The sequence below is a fragment of the Agelaius tricolor genome, unplaced genomic scaffold, assembly GCF_023055355.1.
Source record: "Agelaius tricolor isolate 1412-34295 unplaced genomic scaffold, bAgeTri1.0.p SCAF_2, whole genome shotgun sequence".
Taxonomy (NCBI): Eukaryota; Metazoa; Chordata; class Aves; order Passeriformes; family Icteridae; genus Agelaius; species Agelaius tricolor.
Genome location: NW_027269262.1, coordinates 44,427,025 through 44,454,400, shown reverse-complemented (window position 1 = coordinate 44,454,400; position 27,376 = coordinate 44,427,025). Strand labels below are relative to the sequence as shown.

General features: G+C 39.3%; 1 protein-coding gene across 4 annotated transcripts in view; it reads left to right on the top strand.

Annotated features, from left to right (window-relative positions):
* The first annotated feature begins 1,909 nt into the window (after window positions 1–1,909).
* Window positions 1,910–27,376, top strand: part of ANKRD12 (ankyrin repeat domain 12) — a 59,478-nt gene continuing 34,011 nt past the window's right edge. For 2 of the 4 annotated variants that reach the window (XM_071417183.1, XM_071417177.1), the window contains exons 1-2: window positions 1,910–2,050; window positions 21,120–21,257. In XM_071417183.1, coding sequence (XP_071273284.1) covers window positions 21,171–21,257 — 87 coding nt within the window. In that variant the 5' untranslated portion in view covers window positions 1,910–2,050; window positions 21,120–21,170. Of the gene's footprint in view, window positions 2,051–21,119; window positions 21,258–27,376 lie in introns of those variants that run through there. The other 2 variants (XM_071417191.1, XM_071417210.1) reach the window with 2 other exon arrangements.

Below are 27,376 nucleotides of genomic sequence, written 5' to 3'. Positions count from 1 at the left end.
GCCACACCTGTAGCCTGTCATGTTTTACAGTGTGGATCCATGTATAATACCATGAAAAGAAAAAATATTCTGCCTTTGCAAACTGCTATTACTCCACTTATGCTGACAGCCTATGGGCTGTCTGCTACTCAGAGTTTTCCACTTCTAGAGAAGCCTCTGCCATCAGCCAAACACAAAAGAATATGAAGGCAACTCCCTGTGTGACATGGTCACTCAGCTGACAGAGCTGTTCCTGGCCACCAGACAGTACCCACTGTAAACTAACAGTGAAGGCAGTTGTTTTACAACACAAATTACCTGTACCAGCATTTGTACAGGAAGATTGTGAAAGCAAATGAGAGAAGTTTGTCTGAACAGTAAACCGTGGAGCATGGGAATATGAGACATTTTTGATGCTATCCTCTATCTGTGCTAGTACATCATGGGGGTGGACCAGAATATATGGCAAGTCCACATAGTAGGTGTCCTCAATCAAAGTTATCTTTTGATACTGAAAAAAACCTCACTTTTCCGATGAATAGAAATATTAAGGAATTTCTATCCAGTAACAGAATAAAGCAATCCAGTAGCAGAGTGACCATGGCAATTAAAACTATGCTAAAGGGCTTTGTTTAAAGCTGCCGTGTCAAAATACTACACCTGGCAGCCCTTCAGCACCTCCCAGAAGCGATCTGGAGAGCATTACTCGAGAACCCATGAGTACAGCACCAGACGTGTTCCTCAAGTCCTGCCACATACTACTATTGTCACAAGCAGATGCAAGACCTTTCACGAGAGCAGATGAATGACCCCCTTCCAAGGCTGCGACTAGGGCTACATCGTCAGTCAACTCCGTAACCCCTTACATGACTCTACATGACGTTTGTCTCATTTGTACAAGCAGAACACCCCCAAAAACTAGTTTGGAAACCCAGAAGTTGTCTTGTCCTGCAGCGGCAGGCGGATGGGAATCGTGCCTGAGTGTGGGGTGGGGGGACGCAGCACTGCCCACATCCCAAGGCGCGGCGGGATCAGCATCCCGCAGCCTTTCGCGAAAGCGAACGGCCACCCCGGAATCTCCGGCACCGCGCCACACGCACCTGCGTCCGGGGGCTTCTCCTAAAACCTGCGGGGCCTTTAGCCGCAGCCCCTCCGTGCCTGCTAGCGCCCGGCGACGGGAGAGAACACAGGATGGAAGGGGATGGGCAGCGCCCGCCGCGCACGCGCACAGCGCCGGACAGTTAAAACTCACTGCGCCATCACCGCCGGAAAAACCCCTCCCCGGGGAGGGGGCGGCAGCGCCAGCACGGAGCGAGGCGAAGCGGGACGCGCTGGTGGCTCTAGGTTGGCTCCCGTCCCGCGGCACGGACCGGAAAAGCTCTCGTCCGCCACCTCGCCCTGTGACCAGCCGGGGCCGCCGCCGCCATTTCCAGAAGGTTCCAGCGGCCGCAGCCCAAGAGGATGCGCGACTGCCCCCAGCAACCCCCCCGTCGCGCATGCGCAATGCTCGCGCCCTAGTCCTCGTCCCAGCCCCGTCCGTGTGTGGCATCCCGCGAGCCCGTTATTTCCCGTCGCCCTGCGGGCGTCTGCGCCCGTCTCCTTCGGGACGGGGACGGCTCTGGGAATGGCGAGAAGCTCCGCGCTGCCCACCCCGCCCCGAGCGCTCTGTCGTTGGCAGCGGCACCGCTCGCCCGCGTCCCGTGCCCTGCGCGAGGCCCACGTGGGCGGCGCGCGACCAATGGGAGCGCCGCTGGGAGGGGGGCGGGGGGAGCCGAGCGGCGGCGCGGGGTGTGAGGAAAGGAGGGAGGGCGAGAGGGAAGAAGGGAGAGACAGGGAGAGAAGGAAGGAAGGGAGGAAGGAAGGTGAAGGAAGGAAAGAAAGGAAGGGAGAAAGAAAGAAGGAAACAAGGGCGGGCGGGGTGTTTGCAATCCCCGGAGCCGCGGCTGAGCCTCAGCCCCTGAGCACTGCGGGCGGCACTCGCTGCCCTGCCCGATTCCCCGCGGCCGCGCCGTCCACAGAGACAGCAGCAGGAGGAGGAGGACGCGTCCCGCTGCCGTGCTCCCGGGAGAAGGTAAGGACCGGAGCGCACCTTCTCGGCGCGCGGCGGGGACCCCCGGCCCCACCCGGTGCCCGCGGGGTGCCGCCCCCTTGTCCCCGAGCCCGGGGAGCGCCCACCCGGTGCCCGCCTCGGCGGTGTCAGCGCTGCCGCCGTGTCCCCCCGGGCAGCGGGCACCGCGCCTCCCGCCCTGCTCCGTCCGGCCGCGCTGTCAGCCCGTCAGCGCCGCGGCGGGGGCCATGGCCGCCGCTGTCACCGCCTGGCCCGGCGTGAGGGGCCCGCCGCCTACGGGAGGCAGGGCCGGGAATGTGCGGGGAAGGTTGTGAGGCGGCACGGGCGAGCGGGGCGCGGGTGCCGAGCGCGGCATGGCAGTGTACACACACACGGCACACAGACACACACGCACATAACACACACGCCCCGCCTCCGTGTCGGGAATTTCGGCTGCTCCCTGCAGCCTCGGGAGTTGCTCCGTCGGTGGCGGCCCCGCCGAGGCTGCCCGGCAGCATAACGCGTTCGTTCCCTGCCGCCCCTGCCAGTGCCAGGCAGCCGCCGGTGTGCACGGAGCGCGGCAACTCGCGCTGCACAGGTGACAGCAGGCAACAAAGGAAGGGCAAAGAATGAGAGAATGCCAGGCTCAGTTGCTCAGTTCTTCATTCTAATTTCTGTCAGACTCTTGAGGTACCATTGATAATATTCAGTCTTGTTTGGTTGGGTTTTTTTTGTTTTGGTGGAGGGTTTTTGTTTTTTTTTTTATTTGGTCTTTTTTTTCCCAAAGAATACGTATGCAATAAGAAATCAAAGGATTCTTTTTTTACTTTAAACTCCCAAATAAAATAAATCTTTTGCAGAATAATAGAATCAATTAGGTTGTAAAAGATCTCTGAGATCGCTGAGTCCAACCCATGACCAAACACTATCATGTCAAGTAGACCATGGCACTAAGTGCCGTGTCCTGTCTTTCTTTAAACACCTCCAGAGGTGTTGATTCCACCACCTCCCTGAGCAATATTTTCCAATATCAGTTATTTAATGTTGATATTAAATATCAATTATTTAATATTGGTATTATCGGGTAGAGCTCCTATGGAAATTGCCTGGACACTGTCACTGTGTTCCACGCCTTTCTTCTGCAGCCCATGTGATATGGAAGAAAGGGAATACTATGCCCCTGAATTACAAGGTAACTGATGGGATAAAACAAATCTTTAATGGAGAAAAGTAAGTGAGTGAGTGGTGATGCTTACAGGAACAAAAAGCTATTGGACAGATGTTGAGCAGTCCAAATGTACTTATGTTCCAGGAAAAAATTGTCTAATTTTGGAATGCTAGGAAAGGGTGAGATCATCATGTCTATAAGAAATGATTAACTATTATTAAAAGAATTCATTTTGACAAATTATTGACAAGCCTTGATTTGGAGGTTGGGGGCACTTCCTTCTCTCTAATTTTGAAACAGCAAGAGTGTGGGTGTTTTTCAGTATGCAAGTTGATGGTAGCTTGGTTGTCCTCAAGTCTTGGTTACTGTAGGTAGGGACATGGTGAGCTGCTGTGCAGGTGCTGAGTAGTGCAAGGAGCCTGTGCTTTCTTTTCCTTCTTCTACAGTAATCCTTTGCTATAGTTCACTGGGTAAAAGTCCCCAGAGCCACAGATCTTCAGCATTATCTGAGATGTCAAGGTGTTTGAACTGTTCTTTTTATTTGAGGTTTGTGCAGGTGTTGCATATCTCTTGCTTTTCTTCATTCTTTGAGGTGGAAATTCAGACTCCCTGCTGACCTTGAGATTTGATCAGCTGGGGACCTTAATCTCACCCTCTGTGGATTTAGTAGGTTTCTCTGCAAGCTTGAGAACTGCTCTGTTCAAATAAAATTGTAGGGTTTGAGGTACAGCAGAATATTTCTCTGGGAAGGTAATGGTGAACCCCTTGACTGTCTGTGTCTTTTTACATTCCACCTTTCCCTTAATAGTTCTACTTTTCTGTATGTGTTTTGCAAGCTAAAATGTCAAGGAGTACCAATGTTTTTCTTGGCACTCACAGGACCATGATGGCTTTCTTGTGGCAAAGTTAGTTTTTCAGTGTGTGGTGTGTGAGTCCCTTTTCCTATTTCCAAGCTTTTCTGTAGTAATCACTGAGTGTGGGCAGTTGATCAGAGAGCCTTTGGTTCTTTCACAAAGATGACAGCTCAGTCTTTCAATTATAAATATTTCTGCCTTTCTGTTGCCATCTCTTTGTGTGTTCTTCTCCCACCCAGAGGATTATTCAGAATTGTTTGTGAACTCAGAATACTACAGGCATTAAAGCTTAGGACAGATGTTGTGTAAGAAATCAAGCCCCATGCCACAAACTGAAGTCTGTGTGCAGTTTCTTCCAACAGGCTTGCACAATTGGTGACTTCTTAGAGGAAAGGGTCTTTTAATAAGCAGGCTAAATGAGTGCTTGTGTGAAGCTTCTGTTGCAGGGGGTACTGCTATGTTACCACTTAACCATGGGATTAAAAGCATACTCTGAAAGTTGAATATCTGTGTTTACAAATCAGTGGTCACCAGTCATTCTCAAAAAATAGTTTCTTTGCACCCTTAGATGTCTGCTAGAAACTCCAAAAGCTGTTGCAGCTTTTACTTAACTAGGTGCAAGGTCCTGGATATCCTTTTTTTGTGGAAATATAGGCACCTAGAAATGACTGAGCTAGAACTTCTACCTCAATATTCAGAACTTCTTCCTCAGTATTAGGCATACAGGCAGGAAAACAAATAGTATTTGTTGAACTGATTTACCACGTTTGGACCATCTTAGGCTGATGAAATTGCCTGAGAATCTAGTGCAGTTGGTGCTCTTTAAAACTGGAAAAAACTATTGATCACGAAATAAGTAATGATTAACCTGCTACCACACTGTTAATATACACACTCAGAACAACCTACTTTTGACATTTTTTTGATCTTACCCTACAAAGTGATGGGCTGGGCATGACTGTTTGGTGTTTCTTCTTTTCTGTGTTCTCTTGCAGATGGAATATTATAAATGTTGATTGGTCATTTAGTCTCCAAATCAAACTATTTTTTAACTACATCATTAGAATCTACTTAGACTCTAGTGACAGATGGTATGAAATAAATATTAGCACAAACTCAGTCTTGCATTTTGTGTTATTACACTGAATGATTTTATTAACAGAATAACAAAAGTCAGAGCTCTGCTAACATCTTTAGGGGTTTTTTTTTGTCAGTTCATTATTATTCCAGAACATAGAAGAGTCTTAAAAGGTCTTCTGTAAGCTTATGGAGGCAGTTGAGGACCTTTATTGCCACCTTGCTTGAAGACTAAATATTCATGTAGAGACATGAATCCCTTGAGAGTATGACTTTGCCCTAGTTTATTTTAGATTATTTCCCTGGATCTGATGAAGGATATCCTTATGTCTGCTGCAACTGCTTTTGTCTTTCACAAGCAACATATGAATAAATGCTCCCCAGTTCCATGGCTTCTACACAGAGTGCTCTAGGTAGTGATAATGTCACAAGTGGGTTGATTTCACACTGGTTTATGTTAAGAAAAGCCATTAGCAACATTAGAGACAGAATTAGGGGCTATATTAGAGGCAAAAACTAAAAATGCACTCTGAGGAGCAAAACTTTATATATTTTCTTCTCTGGTAATCTGCTATCTGCTTTCTACCCTTGAGTAGCTTGCTGGAGATAGAGAGTATTGGAACAACCCTTTCCTTGCCTTATGTCTTACATTCATGAGGCTGGAAAGCGTCAGGTAGGAAGCAGTTTTCCCCCTCCTCTCTGGGCTTCAGAATGTATTCAGTGCAACAAACCCCAAATAACCCTTACACATTTCCAAGTGTTCTGTAGTAGATCTTAAAAAGTTCCATTGTTTGATGACAGCAGAAATGAGCTTATGTGTAAAGACATTTCCTATGGTTTCCCTTCTCTTTCCAAGCCTTTTGCATTACTCCTGCTTGAGAGGTATCTGGCTATCAAGCCTTTCAAGCTCTGTTGGCCAGATAATTTTCTTGGCTGGTTTGTGGAAATGTCTTCCTCTTGTTTGTTTCCTTCAATATTGTGTGCAACAAACAACAGAGAAACCAACGTTCTGTGGTGCTCTGTACTCTTCAGCAACCTACTAATCTGGGTTCTTACTACTAGTTTAGTAATGAAGGGAAAATGGGCCTTTCATTGGTGTTGTTCTCTTTCATGTGTGGGTAATGCTAATCTGTTTATCTTTTGACTTCAAGAAGAAACAGGTGTCTTGACACCCATTTTACCTTTTCTAAGCAAATAAAAAAAAATCTAGTTTTTGTCTTGAAAATACCTGGTTCTTTGCTTTCCAGTCCCTTTGATTCTCCAGATGACACAGTAAAACTTCAATGAAAGTCAACTGCAGTACTCACTGTAGTTTTACAGCCCTAAATAGTTATACTTGTCTGCAAACAGTATTCTGCTTGTTCTCTGTTTCCACTCCATCTGTTCCCTTGCTATCTCTTTTCCCCCAAAGAAAGATTATTTCTGTAAAGGAGCTGACAGATGATTTTGTTGTTATTTTTGTGAGCTTTGGTGATGGCCAAGAGGTGGCAATAAAGCCTGTTGAATATATTGCGTGTCTTCACGATTTAGCCAGGACAAAAACCTCTGTTATCCATTTGAGAACACATGAGTAAGCCAAGATTGCTTTCTGTCCTGCATCTACTGCTTTAGATTCTTCTTATGAATGGTAGCACTCCAGCTACCTGCTTTACCTGTCCTGAATCCTGCTATAACTGAGGGACTGTGAGTAGGTCTTGGCACTTCATCTGTTCTTAGCCCTTGAAGGGCCTTTGTGTGTTTTAAGTCATGTTTTTTCTGGCAGTGCTGCAGATAAGTTGTGAGTTTTCTTGGTTTTAGATTGGCAAATTACCATTAGTTTATGAAGATTTAGATAGAAATTATTGAGGTTGTAGTAATAACATATGGCATAGTTATGAAATCTCTTGTCTTGGAGATCTGGAGGTTTCCAGAGGGAAAGTAGATTCCTGTGGAAGGATTGAAAATTGTTTGGCAGTAGGTTTGCTTATTTTATGTTTGTCAAAGCACTGATAAAGAGGCTTTTAAGTTTTATTCTGGTAGATTCTGTGTATGCAATAATCTTTCTTAATTGAAAAATATTTATTTAGCTACATCTTTAAGTAATAACCTGTAGATCAAACCTGACGTTTACAACTCCACTTCTCCATGTAGTTTAAAGAGTGTATCATATTAAGCTAAACTGTGCAGGTGTTTCCTTTGAACCCATAGCTCATCCTAAAAAAGACTCAAGAGGAAGCACCTGTGAACATTCAAGTTTATAGACTTGTAGGTTAAAAGGGAGGACTGATGGATTTTGCATTAAGTGTTTTTGGTTCCTAAGAGCCAGAGTTCTTGGGCCAGCATATTCTTTTATTTCCCTGGAATAGAATTCCTCTTTGTAGAATCTCCTTTATTTTGAGAGACTATTGAGAATAAAGGGCAATCCCTTCAGGCACTCTGGAAACTTATCTGTGTCTGATTCTAAGAGGTGAGGTTGCTTTTCCATGTAAATGTTTATTTTGACCCCTAGGTCTTACCCTCAGTAGGAGTATGATGTTTGCATTCTGCACAGTTGTCCTGACTCTGTTGGAGTATGGCACCCATACTCACAAGATGCACCAGTTCTTCTGGCCAGCTGTGTGAGGTTTTGTTAGAATAAATGCTGTCCTAACTACATAGCATAAGTTTCTGGAGAATGTAGAAGACACAAACCTTGTCCTATGGTGAATGTGTCAGCAGGAGAAGAGAACAGCCCGTAGCCATCCTGCTGCTGAGGTAAAGAATATCTGCATTTCTGATTCATGGGACAGAATCAGAATCCTGGACCAGCTGAGGTCAGAAGGCCCCTCTGACCCCATAATATGGTCCCTCCCAGGCTCCCTGCAGGCTCAGCTAGAACAGTGTGCTTATGGTCATGACCAGTTGAACCTGGAATTTGGCCCAATAGTGCAAGGAAAATATTATGTTCTAATTTTAGTTAGTCTGTTGAGATTCCTTGCTGAACTTATCATTGAAGGCTTGATAAATTTTCAGCTGTTGTAGTTAGTGTGTTTTTCCTGACTAATTTAATTTTTAATAGTCAGAGGATGCATTCTTCTTGTACTGCCTGTGTGTGGTAGTCTTGTAAAGCTGTGGTACGTTCTACCAAGTTCTGCTGTACAGATTCTTAATTAAGTAATTTTAAAAAAATATTTAAATTACTGATTAGCTGGTTGCATAAGAAAGACTTCTTTGGACTTCATTTTGCCTGTTAAAAATGCAGTTTCTGATATTTCTTTTTAAAGAAAGACAAATGCATCTATGTCTTCTGTACATTACTTGTGCTATAACTTAATGGAAAATGTCTCTTCCGGTGCTTGACTCTGAGCTTGTGAGTGAGAAACTGAAAGTGAAACAATCTTATTTTCTGTTGCTGAAGGAGAAATACGAAAAGTAGCTGAAATATAATTAGCAATAAGACAATTTATTCAGAAATTATTTGAATATTGAGAACATCTGCAAAGGAACTTAGTCCTTTTTTTGATCATTTGGAATTCTTTAAAGAAGACAAACAATTCTTTATTCAAGCCGTTCTATTTGATTTTTTCTAATGATTCCTTGCAGAGCAGCCAGCCTGTGTATGAACAATAATGGTAGTATCCTCATGAAAAGACAAAGGGTTAATCTGAGAGTAGAGGAATGCACTTGAGAATAATGCAATACTGACAAGTGTCCTTCAGATTCATCTTGAATTCTGGCAGCAGTTCAGTTCCTTACTGGCCCACATGAAGGAATGCTGTAGAAATAGTATAAGTGGTTCAGGAGGAATGATGCCCCTTGTCACTATGTGGGAGCCACTCCTGCCACACTGAAGTGAGGGTTGATGTCTGACTTCTGAAAGGAAGATTTGTCACCATTCTGGGAGAGGCAGTGCTTTTTTGTTTATTTGTTTGTTGATAATGCCAGGAGATAACCCAAGATTATTCCTAAACATTCATTTCTTACATCTTATCCTTCCCATTTTGTGGTAGGGAATGTATGTCTATATGCATAAAGAGAAGCTTCAACATAAGTCTCTCAGAATCAGGGGGAGGAGTTTCTGCTTTTAAGTAATTCCTAACCATTCTTTAATGAAAATATCCTCAGGTGCAAGTTCCACAAACTTCCAGCTTTTGTACTTTAAGCCGTTCAATTTTTAATCAGTTTTTTCATAAAATGTAAATGCTTCCCATGCAGCACTTTTCTTGGTTACTGAGAGGAAATTATAGGATTGAATGGATAGTGGTAATAGAATGGTCAGGTTTTTTTTGCAAGATAATACTGGCTTATTGATAAAGATTCTGCCATTCCTGTGCAGTCTGGGATGCCACTGTGATATCAAATGTCCTATTCTTTTATACTTTTCTAGAAAAAGTTACCTTTTTCCAAGCCTGTTGTGAAAGTTACTAATTACTTAAGACTATGATTTTGCAAATTCATTTGTAATATATGTATCCAGTCTACATGGTTCACTATTAAGCAAGCCCACAGCCCTTCAAAAACTTCTCTGAAATAATGGAGAATTCCATCATCTCAAACTGGTAGAACTGCTGTTCTGAAGGTTTGTCCTGAATATAGACATCTGTACTATTTCTGTATAAATCAGAAAGTACTTATTGTAAAGAGAGTTCCTTGACCCTGTGTGTTCCTTTTACTAAACAATTAATATTTAGGATTTCAGACTTGTGAAACTATTTCTGTTCAAAAATGGAAAAAAAGAAATCATGATATTTGATCTTACTTCCTTGTTCCTTCAGGTACCTTCTCATCAGTGCTTTCCTTTCTCAACTCTCTGTTTATATAAAATCTTTCTAAGAGATCCATCTTGCAAAGCACCATCTTTCCTGCTCATGTGTTTTCATCCTGTCTGTTCAGGCTGTGTTTGTCAACATTGTATTTTCACCCTAAATAATGTTATGTAAAGAGATTAATTCCTAAGGATTTTTTTACTTCTATTTTTTAAGTAAGGAAGGAGTTCAACATCCTAGAAAGGAGCTGTACAAGAGTTAGAAAAGAATTAATCTCCTCTCTACTTCTTTTGCTTTCTACCTTTTCTCAGCACCTTACAGGGATTTGTTGGCAGTTTCTTGCTGTCTTCTTCTGGATAGGTCTTGATACACATGGATTTACATTGGTTTAGGATCCATGAATCTAAATAGTAATTTGAGAGTGTCCCATCCTTTGAAAACTACGTTTTTGGATACTTGGTCTTCAGTACTGCTATGAGATGTTAAAGTACAGTAAAGTACAGACTACCACACTTTTTTTTTTTTTTTTTTTTCTTTTTAGCTCTTTCCTTTTCAGTTATCCATGTGGAAGAATTTTAAAGGTCATTTTTAGATATTTGGGATCCTTCCTCTTTTCCTCTGTCATGCTCTGCTAGTAATTTTTAGGTCTTACATGCCAAACAATATTCAGTTGGTTGACATAGCACCTGCAAGGATATTTTGACAAAATGTTCGCTTTTATGTGTTTTTGCAGTGTCTTGGAAAGACATAAACAGTAATTAATTCCATATGAGTTTAGAAGTGTGATACCAACAAACTGCTTTTTTTTTTTTTCTTTTTTTTTTTTTTTTTTGTAATCTTGATGAGTGGCGTGACATCTGCAGTGGGAGGATCTCAGAATCTGTTTGAGACTGGAAACTTCAGAGAAAGTAGAGGAAGGAAATGGGAGGAGTGTGTTGCAAAAGAAGTAAAACGAGTGCTTCTTGTCCATATTTGCATGACTTCTTGCTGTGTTCTACAGTGTGGCTAACCTTTACCTTCTGCTGTGCCAGAAATGCTGTCTGCTCTGTATTAGAGCAGCACTGCTCATTTGCCCTCCTGCACAGAGCAGAACTGCATCATGAGTTGATGGGTTTTTGGATGATATTCCACTTTAAATGATAAACAGTACGAATGTCTGGGGTTAAATGCATTTGTGCAGTCTAGGTTACTGCTCTAAGAAGAGTCCTCTGGCATAAGCTGAAAGAAGCTCTGTAACTTACAAGAAGATTACAGGAAGAGAGGGTCCAATGTTGAAGGAAGTTTAACACTGACCCTGAAAATTACCTATTTTCAGTCTGTTTTGGATTTTGTGTGAGCTGTGGGCTTTTTATGAGCACATGCTAAGTGTTTTCCTCACATGGGGATTTCTGCTTTGAGACTGTTTGACCTTTTCCTTCTGCAGAAAGAGTGGTTGCTTGCAGAAGTTGAAAATTAAGTCAGTAGTAGCTATGGTCTAACCAAGTATTGACTACTATCTAATGCAAAAGAATCTCAAAAATAAAGTTTTTGATGTTACAAGTGTGGTAGATTGGTCAAACTCACTTCATTTTTTCTTCCCTTCTTTATTTCTGTCAACCAAATTTGCCATCTGTAAAACAATGGAAATAATGCATTTTCATCTTTCAGCAATATTGTGAAAAGAAATTAATATTTGTGAAGGGAGGTGGAGCACTCCTGGTTTTGATTTATGAATAGTAATTTCTTTAGAGTTGTCTGGGGTAGATGCTGCTTTTTATTTAGGATGTTGGTTTTGGTTGTATTTTTTTTAAGGTATGGTAGAAGTTTTCATCCCTTTAAGAAGGTAGAAATCAAGACAAGCTGAAATAGCAGGAATCATGTTAAGAGTGAGAAATAAATTATCTTTCTCTAGGAGCAAGTTTAGCCACTTGCTGCAGCTGTTTGTGGTTGTTGGTTCCTCAGAACTTCACCAGGTTGTCAGCATGTTGGTTTCATTCTGACAGGTAGATTTTGGAATTTTAGTTGAGAATTTGTGAAACAGGAAATGTCCAATTTACTCCAGTAAAAGTTTCAGTCCTTACTTGGTTGATATTTAATATTATGCAGTTGCAAGAAAACCTTTGGGAAGATGTGCAAAGGAATTCCTAAAGACAAGATGTGATGTAAAAGAGGAGTCATCTCTTGCTCAGACACAGCTGTTACTGCAGCATGATCTCTCTAATGAACCATATGTATGAACCCATAGCACCTTTAAACTTGAAGTCAGTCCATGTAACACGTATCTAAGGCATACTGGGATGTGGTGTTTTCAATCAGTAAATAGGATTTTGGAAATTAAATCTTGGGCCAACGTTTTTTCTTCTCCCACAGTGTGCTGCTTGTGAAGTGCTGCTGCATGATTTATAGGTGCCTACAGTTAGGAAGTTTTGTACTTTCCATACTTCTTTTACTGTGTTTTTCTGCTCAAGTAACAAACTCAACCTGGTCTGTGTTAAGTTCAGCTCAAGTTGAAAATACCTGACTGACTAGATAACTGAGAGACTTAAATGGACCTCTAAATGTCTCTTCCCCTCAACTATTCTTTAATTCTATGTACAATGAAGTTCTTGTATTCTCTGATAAATATGTGTTTAGTTAAAATAAAAGAGGAGAAAAATCTTACTGAAGATTGACTAGAAAGCTGTAAATTCAGTCACACTCCATTAGAGAATATTTGTTATAAAGAAGTTGACATGTCTAGCTGCTACTGCTACCACAGAAATCAATTGAAGAGTGTTGTGAAATCTGTGGAATTTGACACTTGAAACCAGGCACAGGTAAACTCAGGCTCTTAAAATAGGGATTATCTGTAGGAGCCCAAGAAACTATATAGGCAAGTGCAACAAAATCACTGCAAAGGTTTTGTTTGTTTTCTGCATAGGAAAGAGTTGTATGTCCTCTCATTTTTTTTTCTTCTCTTCCTAGTAGAAATTCCTAGACTATGAGATACATTCCTTATTTTGGTAGGAAGTAGTGGTGAGTTCCAGCTGAAGTATTGGAAAATCTTTCTTGCTGCCTGCGTGTTGGCTGTTTTTTAGGGCCTTCGTCCTATCCCTGTATAGTGTAGTCTGGTATGCAATGAGTAGGTACTTCAGAGTGTATTAAAAGCTGTTCTGGAGATTGTGAGTAGTCACTGCCCATGCCTGTTTTACTGTTACACTTCATTTTACAAAGGGCACCTTTATAAAATGGAGTTCAAATAAGTAGTTTATTTTGCTTATTGCAGAAAGATTTGTGCAATTCTTATGTTTGAATCTCAGTATCTGAACATTTCAAATTAAAATGTAGGAATGCTCTCTGATAGGACAGTGAGTCTGTTCCGTCTGTTAGCTAGCATCTGAGGAGTCTCCAAAAAAACCCACTATATATATACACAACTTAGCTCATGGCACATATTTCTGAAATGTATATTTATTAGGATGATGCTTGTTTTCTTCAATTTTTTTATATATCGGCTAAAATCTGGTAGGACAAACTGCTGCAGGGGAGAGGTAAGGCACTGTTTCTAAGATTGCACAATAGGTATAGCAAAAAAGTAGAACTAATCCCAGCATTGCATGGTCTAGCCACAGAGTTGTCCCAAGTATTGTGCAAATCTTGAAGAAAAAATGTAATAAAAAAGAATTTCTCACTTCTGAACCAAGAATGTTTTTGTCATATTTTTATCGTCAAATGCTGTAAAATCTGCCAAATTTGTGACTCATGTCCGTGCTGGGTACTGCATTTGCACTTAATACAGCAACAGACTGTTGCCTTAGGCACATTAGTTTGAGACTGTGTTGGAGCTTAGTTCTTTCATCATAACCCTGACACCGGAATGTGCATGCACTGAACCGTCGCAATTGTGTGAAAAGACCTTGTGAATATTTTCCAAATAAAAATGTTCTTGTCACCTTTCATCTGCAAAAGCCACTGCATGTATCATTCAGACAGTGCTCTCTCTACAACAGTAAATTGCTGTGCTACCTAAAGCCAGTAGTGGTTAGTAATTTATTTGCTGGTTACTGCCAGGGAACTGAATTTTGAGTACAATGAGACACATGGAGCGCAGGGCAAAAAGAGCCTGGTAAAATGTTCTGTTCGTTGTGTTTGAAGGTATTATAGTGTGTACCACATACAGGAAGTGGTGATGGTAAAAATACAATCTCACATAGTACAGTATACACAAATAGCCTTTTATTTAATCTTTTCTTATGCAGAATGTGGTTTCCTTTGAGCTTGTAGAGAATAATATGGTTCTAGCCTGCAGCAGGAGGCAGGCTTGCCAGCAGGGATGTATTGCAGTGTATATTTAGTCCATTAGAGCTGCATATATCTAATGTATTATCAGCTTTTTAGAAAAAATGTTTTACTGTCTAGATTTTGTACCTATTCAACTTTGACTTTAGCACCCAGGGAGTTAAAATGTTCCCTATTCCTACTTGGCAGTAATATGTGTTGGACTACAGCAGTGCCCTCAGTTGCTAAATGATTGAGAGGAAGTCTTTTTTGGGGGGGATCCGTGTAACACAAGAACCTTAGACTATTTCTGCTCAAATAAAGCCTTTAATGACCTTTTCAGTGTCTTCATTATAAAGATCAAATAAACTGCTCTAATGATTAGAGAATAGCTGTGTTGATACTGTTTTCTTCAATTAAGATCTTGGTACAAATATTTTTCTGGCTGTAGTAACTGAAATTTTGACCTTTTAGAACATTGGTCATTATACAAAACACTGTTTTGTATAATGTTCTGATGAGATTTTTAAGTGCTTGCTCTCGGCAGTTTCCCATCCTTTCCCATCCTTTTGACATTTCCATGAGACATCAGCCACGTTTGAAACTTCATTTCTGCAAGTATACCTGTCCAAGGAGGTAATAGAAAATGGACCACAGGGATAAGCTGGTCATTCTCAATTTAAACAAAAAGGATATGGAATGCTCAAGCTTTTTTACAAGGCATTGGAATGACAGGACTAAAGGCTTCTGGTTTGTGTTCTGTAACACAGAAAAAAAATATTCTGGGGAAAAATATTTGTGTGTTGATCATGAAGTCCCCTGTGCTTTCCTCCCAGAGACAATCCCTTCTCAGCATTGTCCTGTCAAGTCTCTCTCTCCACTGCCTCCTTGTCACAGCCACATTCTGTCATTTGGCTTATCTGAAGCTTTAGACATATTTGTGTGGGATACCAGGTTAAAATACAGACAGATGTTCTTTTTGTAGATGTGGTGCAACCCAGAAAAGCCTGGCCCTGTCGTACTGGACTTCACTGCCCTCTTACTGTATGTTGTAACCTGAATGGTCTCTTTCCTCACAATAGCAAGTTGCTGGTCTTGTGCTCTTAGCACATCCCCAGCCTCTAACTGAAATATCCTGAATAATTTCTTGTTATGTCTCCACCCCTTCTTTCTTACTGGACACTGTAGGTGAAAAGGTAGATGCTGATCTGATTACATGTTAATTTACCAGGAGCCATTTCATTGTGTAGCAGGTGGCTCTGGTTGAGTAACTGTGTGCAGAAGGACTGAGTTCCATAAGAAGAAAATAATTGGCAGTGCTGCTACATCTCCCATCACACATTTCATTTAGCATCAATAATTAGTTAACCTCTCTTTTGGAAAGAAATCACTTTTCTCAGCTATTTGCTGAAGGATGCTTTTGTTGTGAAATATAATACTGAAGTCATTTGCACTTTCCTGATAAGAGGAAAAAAGAACACAGAGTGTTAAACTTAGTTAAATGAACATCTTTTTGCTAAAACTCTTGCTTCTTACAAGATTTGAAAATACCAGTTTTCTCTAGCTTTTTGGTCCTTTGTACTATACCCATTCCCTTTCTCCCAGTGTGTTAACCTCATCTGTCTTTGACACACTCCCACCAGAATGCAGATAACATTTGGTATGGCTAGGCGTGAGCTACCTACATACTTCTTAATTAGCCAGTGTGTGCATACGGGTTGGCCAGCTGGCTTTCTCTGAGCAGAATATGTAATGTTGGCTTTTGCCTGCCTTTCCCTCAGTTCAGCTGTTTTTAGCCATCTCTCTTGTACTCATCCACTAACTATTTTTTTCCTTTGGTAGACTCTTAATAGCTTTGAGATCTAGATCATACCAGCCATTTCAAAATAAACTTGGAAGAGACAAATTTCTAGGGCTGGGAAGGAGGGGATAGCTAAGAGAAAATCAGGTCAGTCTTAGTTTAAATCAGTGACTATCCTCTCTCCTCACTGTAGTTCAGTTTGCTGTGTGTAGTGTTTTCAGAGCTTGATTCCTCCTGGTTTAAGCTGAGACTTGTTTAGGAATTGTTGAATGTATTCCAGCCTTTAATGTGCATTTAGTACATGGAACTGCACTAGAAGTAGTCCAGAGCAAATCTGCTAAATGTGACTAGTGTAAATTGGGATTTTATTACCAGCTGTTCTACTCTACAGATCTGCTCTTGATAATTCTTTACTTCTTGCTAATTTAGATGTAGCCATAGTTGTCATTTTCAGTAGTTTAATTTTATTATAACATTGGGAAGCATTCCTGTCAGCTATTTATAGCAGAAATTTGGTATAGTTGATTTACTGTTTCCCAGTCTGGAGTAAGTCCTTATTGAGAGAGGGATTTTTTTTTTGTTTGTTTGATTTTGGTTTTGTTTTTCTTCTTCCCTGCAGATGAAGCAGAGGTAGTTGAGAAGATAGCCTTACTCTAGACTCCTGCTTTTCAAATGCAGATGCTTTCCTGAGCAGGAGGGTAGATGCAGTGTCTTGGAAATGAACTCATCAATTTCTGGTATTCCCATAGAAGGTTAATCTTGTGCCCCCTTGCTTTGATGTAGTACCAGCAGGCAGCTAACCTTCAAGATCAGCTGTACAGCAGGGCTACCAAAGAAAACCTTCCCAAAGCATCCTGTAACATTTTGCTGAAGGTGTTAAAGGGAACACAGTCTGAACCAGAAAGGAAACAAGTAGTTCAGTGAGCACCAAAACTAATGATGCTTATTTCTTAGCAATTTGTGTCTTGTGGTTGACTGACTCTGATAATGTGCAGGTCTCAACTGAAACTCCCCCCCATAGCTAAGAGAAGAAAGAAAAGTGGTTTACAAAGGCCATCTCATGTGGAGTTGTCTTCCAGGTAGTATGCCATGAAACTCATATTGAAGCCTTCCCATGCAAAAAACAGTGATGGATTATTATTGTTATTCTTATTATCCACTGGCCACCTTTTCCCATGAAATTTGTGAGTGCTTAATATATTTGAAAATTTCTGCTGCTGCCAAATTAAAAGAAAATCCATCTACAGGCTTGGAAGTCATTAGTGAATCATACATATGCATCTAACACAAACACATGGCCATTAATTTCTCAGAAGAACAGAATGAAAGAGGTAAAGGAGTGAATGACAGTGGCAGCAGCACCGTTGTAGTACTGCTTGAATTCCCTGTTTTTTTGCATAGGTAAGGAGAAGCTTTTTCAAAGCTTCTTCATCAGTGCTAGTTGTAAGCTTATACAAATTAATACAGTGACTTGTTGGCATTAGACATTTATGATATTGCTAATTTTCTGTAGCTAATTATATCTGAAATTCTGGTGATTGGTGGGATTTTTTGGGGGATTTTTTTTTATGTCCAGGGTTTTTTATATGAAATAATCCTAGCATTTTATGTCACTGCCCATAGATTTGTCTAAATGCTTACCTTTATTACTTCAAGGAGAAAATAGAATTTTTAGTTCCTTAGCTGGAAAATGACTGAGAGAAGAATTCAACAGTATTTCCAGTAGTATGACTCATTATAGGTAATGAATGTGCAAGAAAGATGTCCAAATAAAATAAGAATATCTGATTTTGTTACATACAGAGAAGTTTCTTTAGTAGGAAGCAAATTCTGTTTTATTGAAAAGCTTGAAATCAGTCTGTTTGAGAGAAAGCACAGCTGTGCCTGTCTGTCAGATGAAAAGTGAGGACACTGCTTGTTGTGACAAAGGAGAATAATTTGGATGTAAAGAGTTTAACTTTCAGTTTAGGGTTCTGGTGATTCAAAATGTGCCATCAAGATTGTCTAATAAACCAGTAATTGCATTAAGAAATGGCAGTGAGGAAAACTCAAAGCAGACAGATCTAGGTTTCCCTGGAAGACCCTGTTAATGTTCTACATTTTCACTATGAATGCAAACATTTGTGTTTAGAACTTGAGTTGAAATGGCATTGAACTCCAGACAAATGGAAATAAAAGTTGAAGTGTCAGTAAAATCACTTCTTCCGCAGAAAATTTTATTGCTATATACACTATGTAATCATCACTTGAATAGTTTGCCTAATTTTTGGGCCACCATAGTGATATTTTGATAATTTTGTTTAATATCTACTCTTTATGAAAAGTGGTTTTTTTCCTCAAATATGTGATGCATTTATGTCTGTTTTAAATTTTACACAGCCATTGTGCAACAATGTGCAACAATCTGGTACTTGGAACACTTTATGGAAATAGTGCTGTTTGTTATTCTTAGAGTGTGGTGGTTCTGCTTTGGTAATCCAGTATGTAACACTCAGTTTTGGTGAACTTCCAAAGCAGTTTTTTTTTCAAAAACATACTTGACTTGGGTCAAGAAGTTCATGAATTCACATTAACTTTTGATTACAGAATCAATGGGTCAGGTTGGAAGAGACTGCAGTGGGCCATCCCAGAGCACATGGCACAGGATTGTGTCTGGAGGGTTTTTGAATACCTCCAGTGAGGGAGACTCTGACCTCTCTGGGTTAACTGTCCCAGAGCTTGGTCACCTGCACAATAAAGTTCTTCTCATGTTCAGGTGGAACTTCCTGCACATCTGCTTCTGCCTGTTGATCATTTGGTAAAGAAAATGGAAACATCCTTTGCTTTCTGTTTTCATTTACTTCTATTTCTATATTAAGCTAACTGTATTATTAAAAATACCTTTAATTGAAATCTGTTTTGAAAGTGTTTTCATAATCCTCTTGCCCCTATACAATACTTGAGGCTGGGGGTTTTTTTTCTACCATTTTAAAAAATTAACTGTTGCTGTCCAGGTGAGACATGCAGGGAGGCCTTTTGTGAAGAGCAACTCCTGCTGGTGAAGCAAATGAGACCAAGGGAGCCAAGCCTAAGCAAATCAATTTTACTGAGCTCTTTAAGTTTGGCTTCTTGCTGTCATACACCAGGGAATGGCATATGAAACCAGGAAAGAAAGAGAAGCAAAGCAGGAATGGAGGTAGTTTCAGGGAGCCAGGTAGCAGTAAAAAAGGAAGGAAAGGAAACAGCAGCATATGCAATGAAAAATATTCTGATTAAAATAATAAAGGACACTTTGACCCATTGATTTTTTTAAGTAGCTGTAATCATGATATATACAACAGGAATCATGATATATACAATGGGAATAGTTACAAATGAAACTTACAGAGAGGATTTGAGAGATAAATGAGCAAAAGCATATTTATGACTTGTCCCTTGTTAAACCCATGGGAACAGATATTTGCTACTATGGTAATACATTATGTTTGGTCTAATCAGCACAGTAGTATTCTGTGAAGATAGTAACTTGTTGCTTCTTTTAGAATTCAGGAAAGTTTTTTTGTAAAATTACAGGAAACTCAGTGTAGTTTTCTTTCTCTTCTTTGAACTGATAACCAGTTTTTGTTCCTGCAGGTGTTACAAAAAGCAACTAAAAACAAAAGGCTGATAACCATGTGCTTTAATGTTCATTAAAATTGAACAGTTACTCTCTGTATCAGTAAGGCTGCATAAATCCTGTTAACACTCCATAAATGGAGTATACTAATGTTTCTTTTGTCTTAAGTAAGAGTAGAACAGTATGAGTTTCACAATATTGTATCATAGTGGAGACAAGATTCTGGTTATAGAATGTGAGATTGTTTCTAATTAATCTCTTCCTGTTTTTCATAAGCTTGTGGTTAGTGTTAAAAAAAACCCAACAAAACAAAAAACAACTTCCTCAGGTGTAGGGGAAGGGGAGGAAAACAGCAGACCTTAGTGCAACATTTCCTACTTCTCTGTCTCAAGGATTTAGCTTTTTGAACTTTTCTTCCCCTCTGATTCTGGAAGATTAAGAAAGTAGCATGTTACGTTGTTGTATACAACAGTATTAATCTTAGACAAATATTCAAATTTTCCAAGGTTTAAGCTTTGTGGGGGATGGATGTGTGGGCAGGATGTAGAAATTTGTTTGAATATCAATGTCTCATGTGTCAGGTGTAGTGTGCAAAATGGTTTTTTCAAAGTCATCTGCACCAGATTTGTTGTCAGTTAACTGTGTCAAACCAAAATAGGGCCCATGGTCCTAAAACAGCAACAGATTCTCTACGTGATGATCCCAAAACATTAATGGTAAAGCAACAGTAGAAGTGTTGCACCTGAAATGATGACTTGATCAGGCATAAAATTACAACAACTCGGTAAGATTGCGATCATGTAAATACTTGTAACAAAATACATCAACTCCAAAAGACCCATAAAAAGTCACCAGCTCTAAAGTGCTGTCAAATGCAGTTTTACCTTTTGTGTGACCTTTCCTCTCAGCCATTCTTACAAAAAGGATGGCTCTTCCTGCTGTGGAAGAGGCAAGTCAGACCTCTTCCATCATGTGAATCTGTAATGACACTTGTTTGGTGTACCATGGAGATGAAACACTACACAGCTCTTGGAGCTTTATATAGATATATATCTGGCTCTACTAGTGGCTTATGTAATTGATTTGATAGACAGTGGAAATTAAGGTTTCTAGTTCCAGGTTTAAGCTTTAGAAGATTTTTCTTCTAAAGGGCATCTCTTGATCCAGAAAGAATCATAAATCACAAGGCTTGACTTTTTTTTCCCATACTACTTTGAGTATACAGTGTTTTAGTTTCCCAGGCTAGGAAGCCTTATTTCTCTTTCCAGTGTTGCTAGAAATCTTGTTCATCTTTTTAAGCCTTAGGACGTTTAACACAAAGTGAGATATTGAGCCTATGAACCTGTTAAAATAGCCAAAAATGTTCAGTCTTCCAAAAAGGTAAGCTAGAGGGATGAGGTAGTTTAGCAGGTGACTTGGTGCTTTTTTCATACACCATCCCCAGCAAGAGCTGTGTTAGACCTTTTGGGGTTTTGCCCCAAGGTTTGAGCTGCATGTGAGGAAGATGCTTGAAGCCAGGTGTCGTTATTTGGTCTTTTTTGGGGTACTATCCAGCTCTGCTACCATCTGCAGTAACATTTGTCCTGAAATGACACTGCCGTGTGTATTTTTATGTAATGTTGTTTGTTTGTTTTTCAGACACAGGATGAACCCACTGATACAAGATAGAACTAGCTAAACAGCTATAAAATGCCCAAATTTGGGTCTACAAAAACAGTTCAAGTTGAAAATTCTGACAGCAATAGCACCATGGTGGAAAAAACAACTGCAAGAAAGGTAAATTTTTTATTAATGCCCCTTTAATTTCAGTAAAATGAAGCATGTTTCATGATTTTTGTTGCTGTAATTGGAAGAAATAAATATTAATCTGTTTCTGATATATTCAGTATTGAAAAAAGCTATACATTTTTACATTTATTTAACTGTAAGTTAAACTGTGGGATAGAATTCTCCTTTTATTGTAATGTGGAAGTTAATTTAAAAAGAGCTGGATGCTTTGGTTTTATTTGATATAAGTTAGTATATAGTCTCCATATCTTAGCTAATTTGAAATCTTCATATACTCACAAGAACAACAATCCATATTTTATTTTATTTTACTGTGTATTTCTCTCTGTAACAAACACACAAGATGTGTGAAGGCCTCTGACAGAGCACAGACCAAAAAAACCCAGCAGTTTCCAATATCCCTTTATAACAGAGGGACTTACTCCCTCTGTGAGGGAGGATTTAAAAGCCAGATGCTGCACAAAGCTTTAGAGTAGCTCCTGTACAAGGGAGTCCCATCTAAAAATTGTACAGTCCATTTTTTGAGTGTTGGAAAATGAAGGAATATCATGTCATGCTGAAGGGTTGTTTATTGTTTATAAGTGTGAAGTATCCCATGATTTTCAGAGTTCTGGAGGCAAGTTTCAAATCACCCAGTTCTTCAGTTTGTCTGCCTAGTACACTTGTACAATAGACCACGGATTTATCTGTGCTACTAATGAATAACAGAAGCTGGAGTAATCCTCTGCATTGACAATGATGAGTGACATGTATATTGCCCTAAGGAGAGAGAATCTGTTTGTTTCCCAACAATCTATAAAACTGTCTTCTCTAGAAAAGGATTTTCTGTGTGTGTGTGGTCATACTTACTCTTGTGTCAAAATCTGTATTCTCTGCAAGACCATCTGATGATGAATGGATATAAGACAGGAGGAGGTTAACAAACAGGAAAAGATTAGAAGATTCAGCATCTACTTGTAACTTTTTATCTTCCACAAACATTCATAGGAACCTTTAGACCTTTTAGTCTCTTTCTACTTTGTTTCATTGGTCCCAGTAAAGTGAGGCAAAGGTAATTCTTTCTGCTGACTCTGATGGACTACTTAGATAGGAAGAGGAAGATAACAGAATAAAATGGGGAAAGGAAATCAGCTTACTAGTAAATGGATGAAATAATATTGGGTTTTCTTTTTTTTTCCTATTTATTCTGGTCTTTATTTGGGATATGGTCAAGTTAATTGAAGTCATTCAGTAATTTAGGGAAAGAGTAGGGAATGGAAGTTTGACAAAGGCTGTGAATATGGAATCCCAATGATGGACTGATGAAGTTGATATCAAAAAGTAAGCTGATAAACTGCTTGCACTGTTCCTCACTGTCCACCCTGGTACAGTGGACAGCTTGAGATTAGAATAATGTAGGGTTTGGTTTGGAATTGCATGATATAAAACAACTTGTAATATAAGATCCTAAATAAAAACAGAGAATTAATATTATTAATGGAGAGTAGAAGTGTTTCAGTTAATATTCCTGTATTCAGGTTTTTAGCATAATAAACACAGTTGTCGTATTTTGAGAAGGATTGAATACATGGTTATGTTAAATAGTCACTTAAACTGTCACATACCTGTTCTCTAATGGACAGTTGTCAGAAGTGTTCAGCTGGCCTTTGACTAATCTGCACTCTTCAGAGTGGATTAGGAAAGATAGAGAAAATATTGCCAAAATGTCATAATTTAGATTCAGCCAAGAGAATTATTTGAAATCAGGCAGGCTATAGGCTAAGAGTAAAGTGTGAGTTTGAACAACACAAAATCATGAAGGTAAATCTGTGCTACATACACAAATACAGAGATCTGACGTAAAGATTGACCAGGACAAATCAACAATGATAATTTTAATGAAATATCTTCAAAAGGTAGTGGAAATATCTGTAAAGCAAATAAGGATTTTTCTCAATGCATAAACATCTGCAGCCATGAATTTAAAAGTTATAGTTCTTAAATCATGAGAAGTATGAAAAATGTTAGGGATTCCTTAGCTAATGTAATTGGTGTTAGGAAGTGCTGAGGCCTAGTGTGAAATAATGTTCTTAAAAAAACAGTGCTTCTTACAAGTGAAAAGTATTGCTAAAGGGTACCAGTCCATAAAAAAATCCTCATTCTTCACAAAATAAAAACTGTAGTGACCTAAATGGCATAAGACTATTCCAATGGTTAGCATAAGATAAATGAAAAAACACTTGCAGGGTTTTATTTTCATTTCATAGTTTTTACACTATGGTTTAGCTGGTTCTAATTGTGCACTCTTAGTTGTTGACAGAGAAATGTAGTGAAGTTACTGTTGTTATTATTAGGCATAATCTTTCATATTTGTCCAGAAATTGATCCCTATTATGCAGCCCTAACAACCAGTGAATAGCTATGTGAATCAACTATGGGTTCAGGTCTTCTGAGAACTCAAAAAAATCCATTAGAAATAACATTGTTAACTCAGCTCTTAATAAGCTAAGTTTATATCATGTATGCATTAGGGTACATGTATTTTTATTTCAGTTGCTCTTCTGGCAAGCATAAAAAATAGTACAAGTGTATACGGCAGCTAGACCATCTAATGTTTGAGATATTTTATCTCATGAGGCATGAGATATTTTGTTAACATATGAACATGATAAAATTTTAATTTGTGTGAATTTATACTTCATATGGCCAAACTAAGGAAGTAAACTATGGAGATCTCTTCCAAAGGAGAAGCACATTTGGAGTTTGTAAGAATTAATTCTCTCCTTGGAAGACTCCAACAATAGTGACCAAAACCATTTGGTTCCATACAGACTATGCTTCAGTATGTAATTATCTTTGATAGGCAGAAAAAGAATGCTTGTTCTCCCAGGGCTTAGTACATCTGCTAGATTATATGGCTCTCTGTTGTCTCCTTTTGTGTCTTGTCATTCATTGTAGCAGTACCAGACAATAGAGCTGGAATGGGATATCAAGAAATTCTCCAGACTGCTGTTTGTTAGCCTTCTGAGACAGTTCCTGTTGAACAGATTAAAAATGTGTTCCTCATCATAGCACACTAGTATGGTTTTGTTGACAGAGAAAATTCTTCCTTGTTACTACATCCTCCAGTGAGGCATGCATTAAATGTTGAGACATGCAGATCCAGTTCATCCATTTGCCCCAGAGTAGAATAGGCTGTACTCAGTTCCTGACAGATGTTTGCCAGACCTTTTCTTTAAAGGCTTGCCTGATGGAAATTCCTGTCTCCTTGGGCAGTTTATTCTGATTCTTAATTATGCTGACTGGCATAGAGTTAGATACTTAGTAGAAGGATAAATAACCTTTGCTAGTCTCCTGTTGCAGTCTAAACCCATTAAATGTTCTCTAGCTGTAGTGGACATGGAGAGTATGTAATGCTTTTCACTTTGCAGTAGTAGTTTAGTTTTCTGAACATCAACATCTCTTCAGTGTTTTTCTGATTAGCAGTTTTCACTTGAGATTAATCAGCCTTTTTAGAAAGTCCACAGGATTTACAGATTATTTTATAAAAAATGTCAACTTCATTTTAGGTTGCTTACATGGGTCACATTAAAGTAATGCAACAGACCTGTTGATGCTGAGTTTTGAACCTTGCCTTGGACCCTGAGAAAGAGATGTCCACGCTTTTGCAGTGACTAGGAACAATTGGAACAGTGAATGCTCACTCTTGAAAATGGAATGCCTGGTCTAACCTGCAGGGTTTCTACTTCCTACTTGCACTTCCTATGCTTCCTTTACTTGGAGTTGAATCCAGGATGCCATTAAGAGCTTTCTGTCTTCTAACACAGCATTTTGTGATGGCACAGTTAATTATTTTTATCAGTTTGTAGGACCTTGGTTTTATCCTGGCTTTTCCTGTTTTGTTTTGTATTAAGACTGCTTTTCAAATCAGTCATTTTACATTTGCCTTGCCAGGGCTCTTTGCTTCTTCTTCTCTTTCAGTTGTGATGGTGTCTGCATATCTGATTGGTGACAATGCTGAAATAGAGATACAAAAATAATAAATAGCATCAACTTCATACAGACTTCTCAAACAGCCTGTTTGTTGCATCTTTTGGATTGGAAAGTCCACCACTGAATGCTGAATGCTTATTTCCACATTAGCTAAAGAACAAAATAGTCTCCCTTTTATTTTCAGTTTCTGTGTATTCTATGTATAGCCTTTTTTAAAATTTTCAATGTGTTTTTATTTATCTGAAAGTATGCACTTTGAACTGTCTCTCTTCCTAATTAGAGTATCACAAAATTAATTTTCAGTCATTATTCAACAACTAGTGCATCATTCATAATATTTAACATAATACATATAAGCAATTTAAGAATGAATGTAACACTATCAAATTACTTAAGCAGCTTGTGCCTCTTTGTGAGCACCTACTGATGTTTTTTACTGAGGAATGCCGTCAAAAAAGGAATTCTTTTTAGAGATTACCAACTGCAAAAAGTTGTGGGGTTTTTTTTTTCTCTACTGAACAAGTTGAAACCAAGATTTTCTGCTTAGAAATTTTAAATTATTTTTAGCTCATCCTTTTTATTGCATGGTACTAAAGATAAGATAATATTCTAGAGAAAGAAATAAAATTTTGATGCCACTTCATATTGTGGGAAATTCACATACATAGATAGGAGAAATAATTGGTTTGTTTGAAACAAGGGATGAGAAAGCTCTTGGTGGGGTTGGCTCAAGTTGGAAACTTGTCTGTGTGGTGGAAGAGATGGAGAAAGGCTTAATGGGGTTCAGATCTGCTCTTGCCAACTTTGAGATGCATTTGGAAATGATGGCTTGTTAGATGGATTAACTTCTTTCATAACTAATACCACAGGCACTGTATGTTCCAAGGGCCCAGGGGAGTCTTAAGGGGTTTGGGTTTTTAGATTTTTTTTTGTTCTAGCATGTAAAAAAAAAAAAAAGGGAGAGGGTGTTGTTTCCTTTGGGCTTTTGAAGGAGAGTTGTCTTTGGTTTTGTTGTGTGGATTTTATTCTGCATTTTACTTTGATTTTTTGGGTTTCTAAACTTAGAGTGAAGATGACAGGTGTTCTCTGAGGGCAGCAACCTTTATACTTCAGGAATTCTGTTGATACAGACTAATGCCTTTGTCATTTCCCTTGTACAGATATTTGTCTTCTGAAGTTTGTAGGGCTTGTTACAGGTTCTTGTTCTAATCACTTCTGCCTAACTTTTTAGCAACATTGTAAACTCAGCATGTTAGATGATGTCTTCCTACCTGAGTTTGGTTTCTTTGAAGAAAAAGGAAAGGTGCCTTTGAGAACAGTACCTCTACTTTAGCTTATTTTTTACTTTTTCTCCAATCAGAATAAAACTTAAGAAGTACCAAGGACCAGCTTTTTGGTTTTCAGTGATTGGCAAGGGAGTGTATATTCTTCTTCTGCCTTTAGGAAGTTAATCTATTAGTACTTTCATCTGATCGTGTGTTAAGAATGACATAAAGCTGTAGAGTTGTGATAGCTGACAGAGTAGATAATTGTTTCTGCAGCATGTATTGTACAGAAAAGATATCTCTGCATTGCAACTTGATTGATAGCTAAGATGTTGGGTTTCCAGAGAGTTCTCTCAAGAGTTCTCTCTCTTTACACTAACCTGATATCTTTTGCATTCTTTCCTCCTATATTAGTGAAGTAATCAAGTATAAGTTAATAGTGAACCTGTTTAGGTTTTTCTCTGTTTATTTGAATAATGGGTTATAAGCCAAAATCTCTAGATATATACAATTCAAGAATCCAAATAGCTTGTACCTTTTTTCTTCTAAATTTGATATCTGTTTAAAACATTTCTTCATAGATTTTTCTCAAATGAAACATTGCACTATTATTATTGAAATAGAAAGGGAATTACATATTGATGGATCACAGGGTGGGAGTGGAGGCAGGGGAGGGTAATTAGAAGGGTTTTTGGGAGTTTGCAATTCACAGTCTAAATTTCAATGGGGGCTTTAAATGTGCTTTTAGTGGGATTGTTATGGTCAGGGAAGGAAATTGGGGTGGTCATCAAGACTTGGCAAATTCTCGTTCAGTTTATGTTGCTCCTTTGCTAATTAGTTAAGCCTCTAATAGTGAACAGCATTTCTACA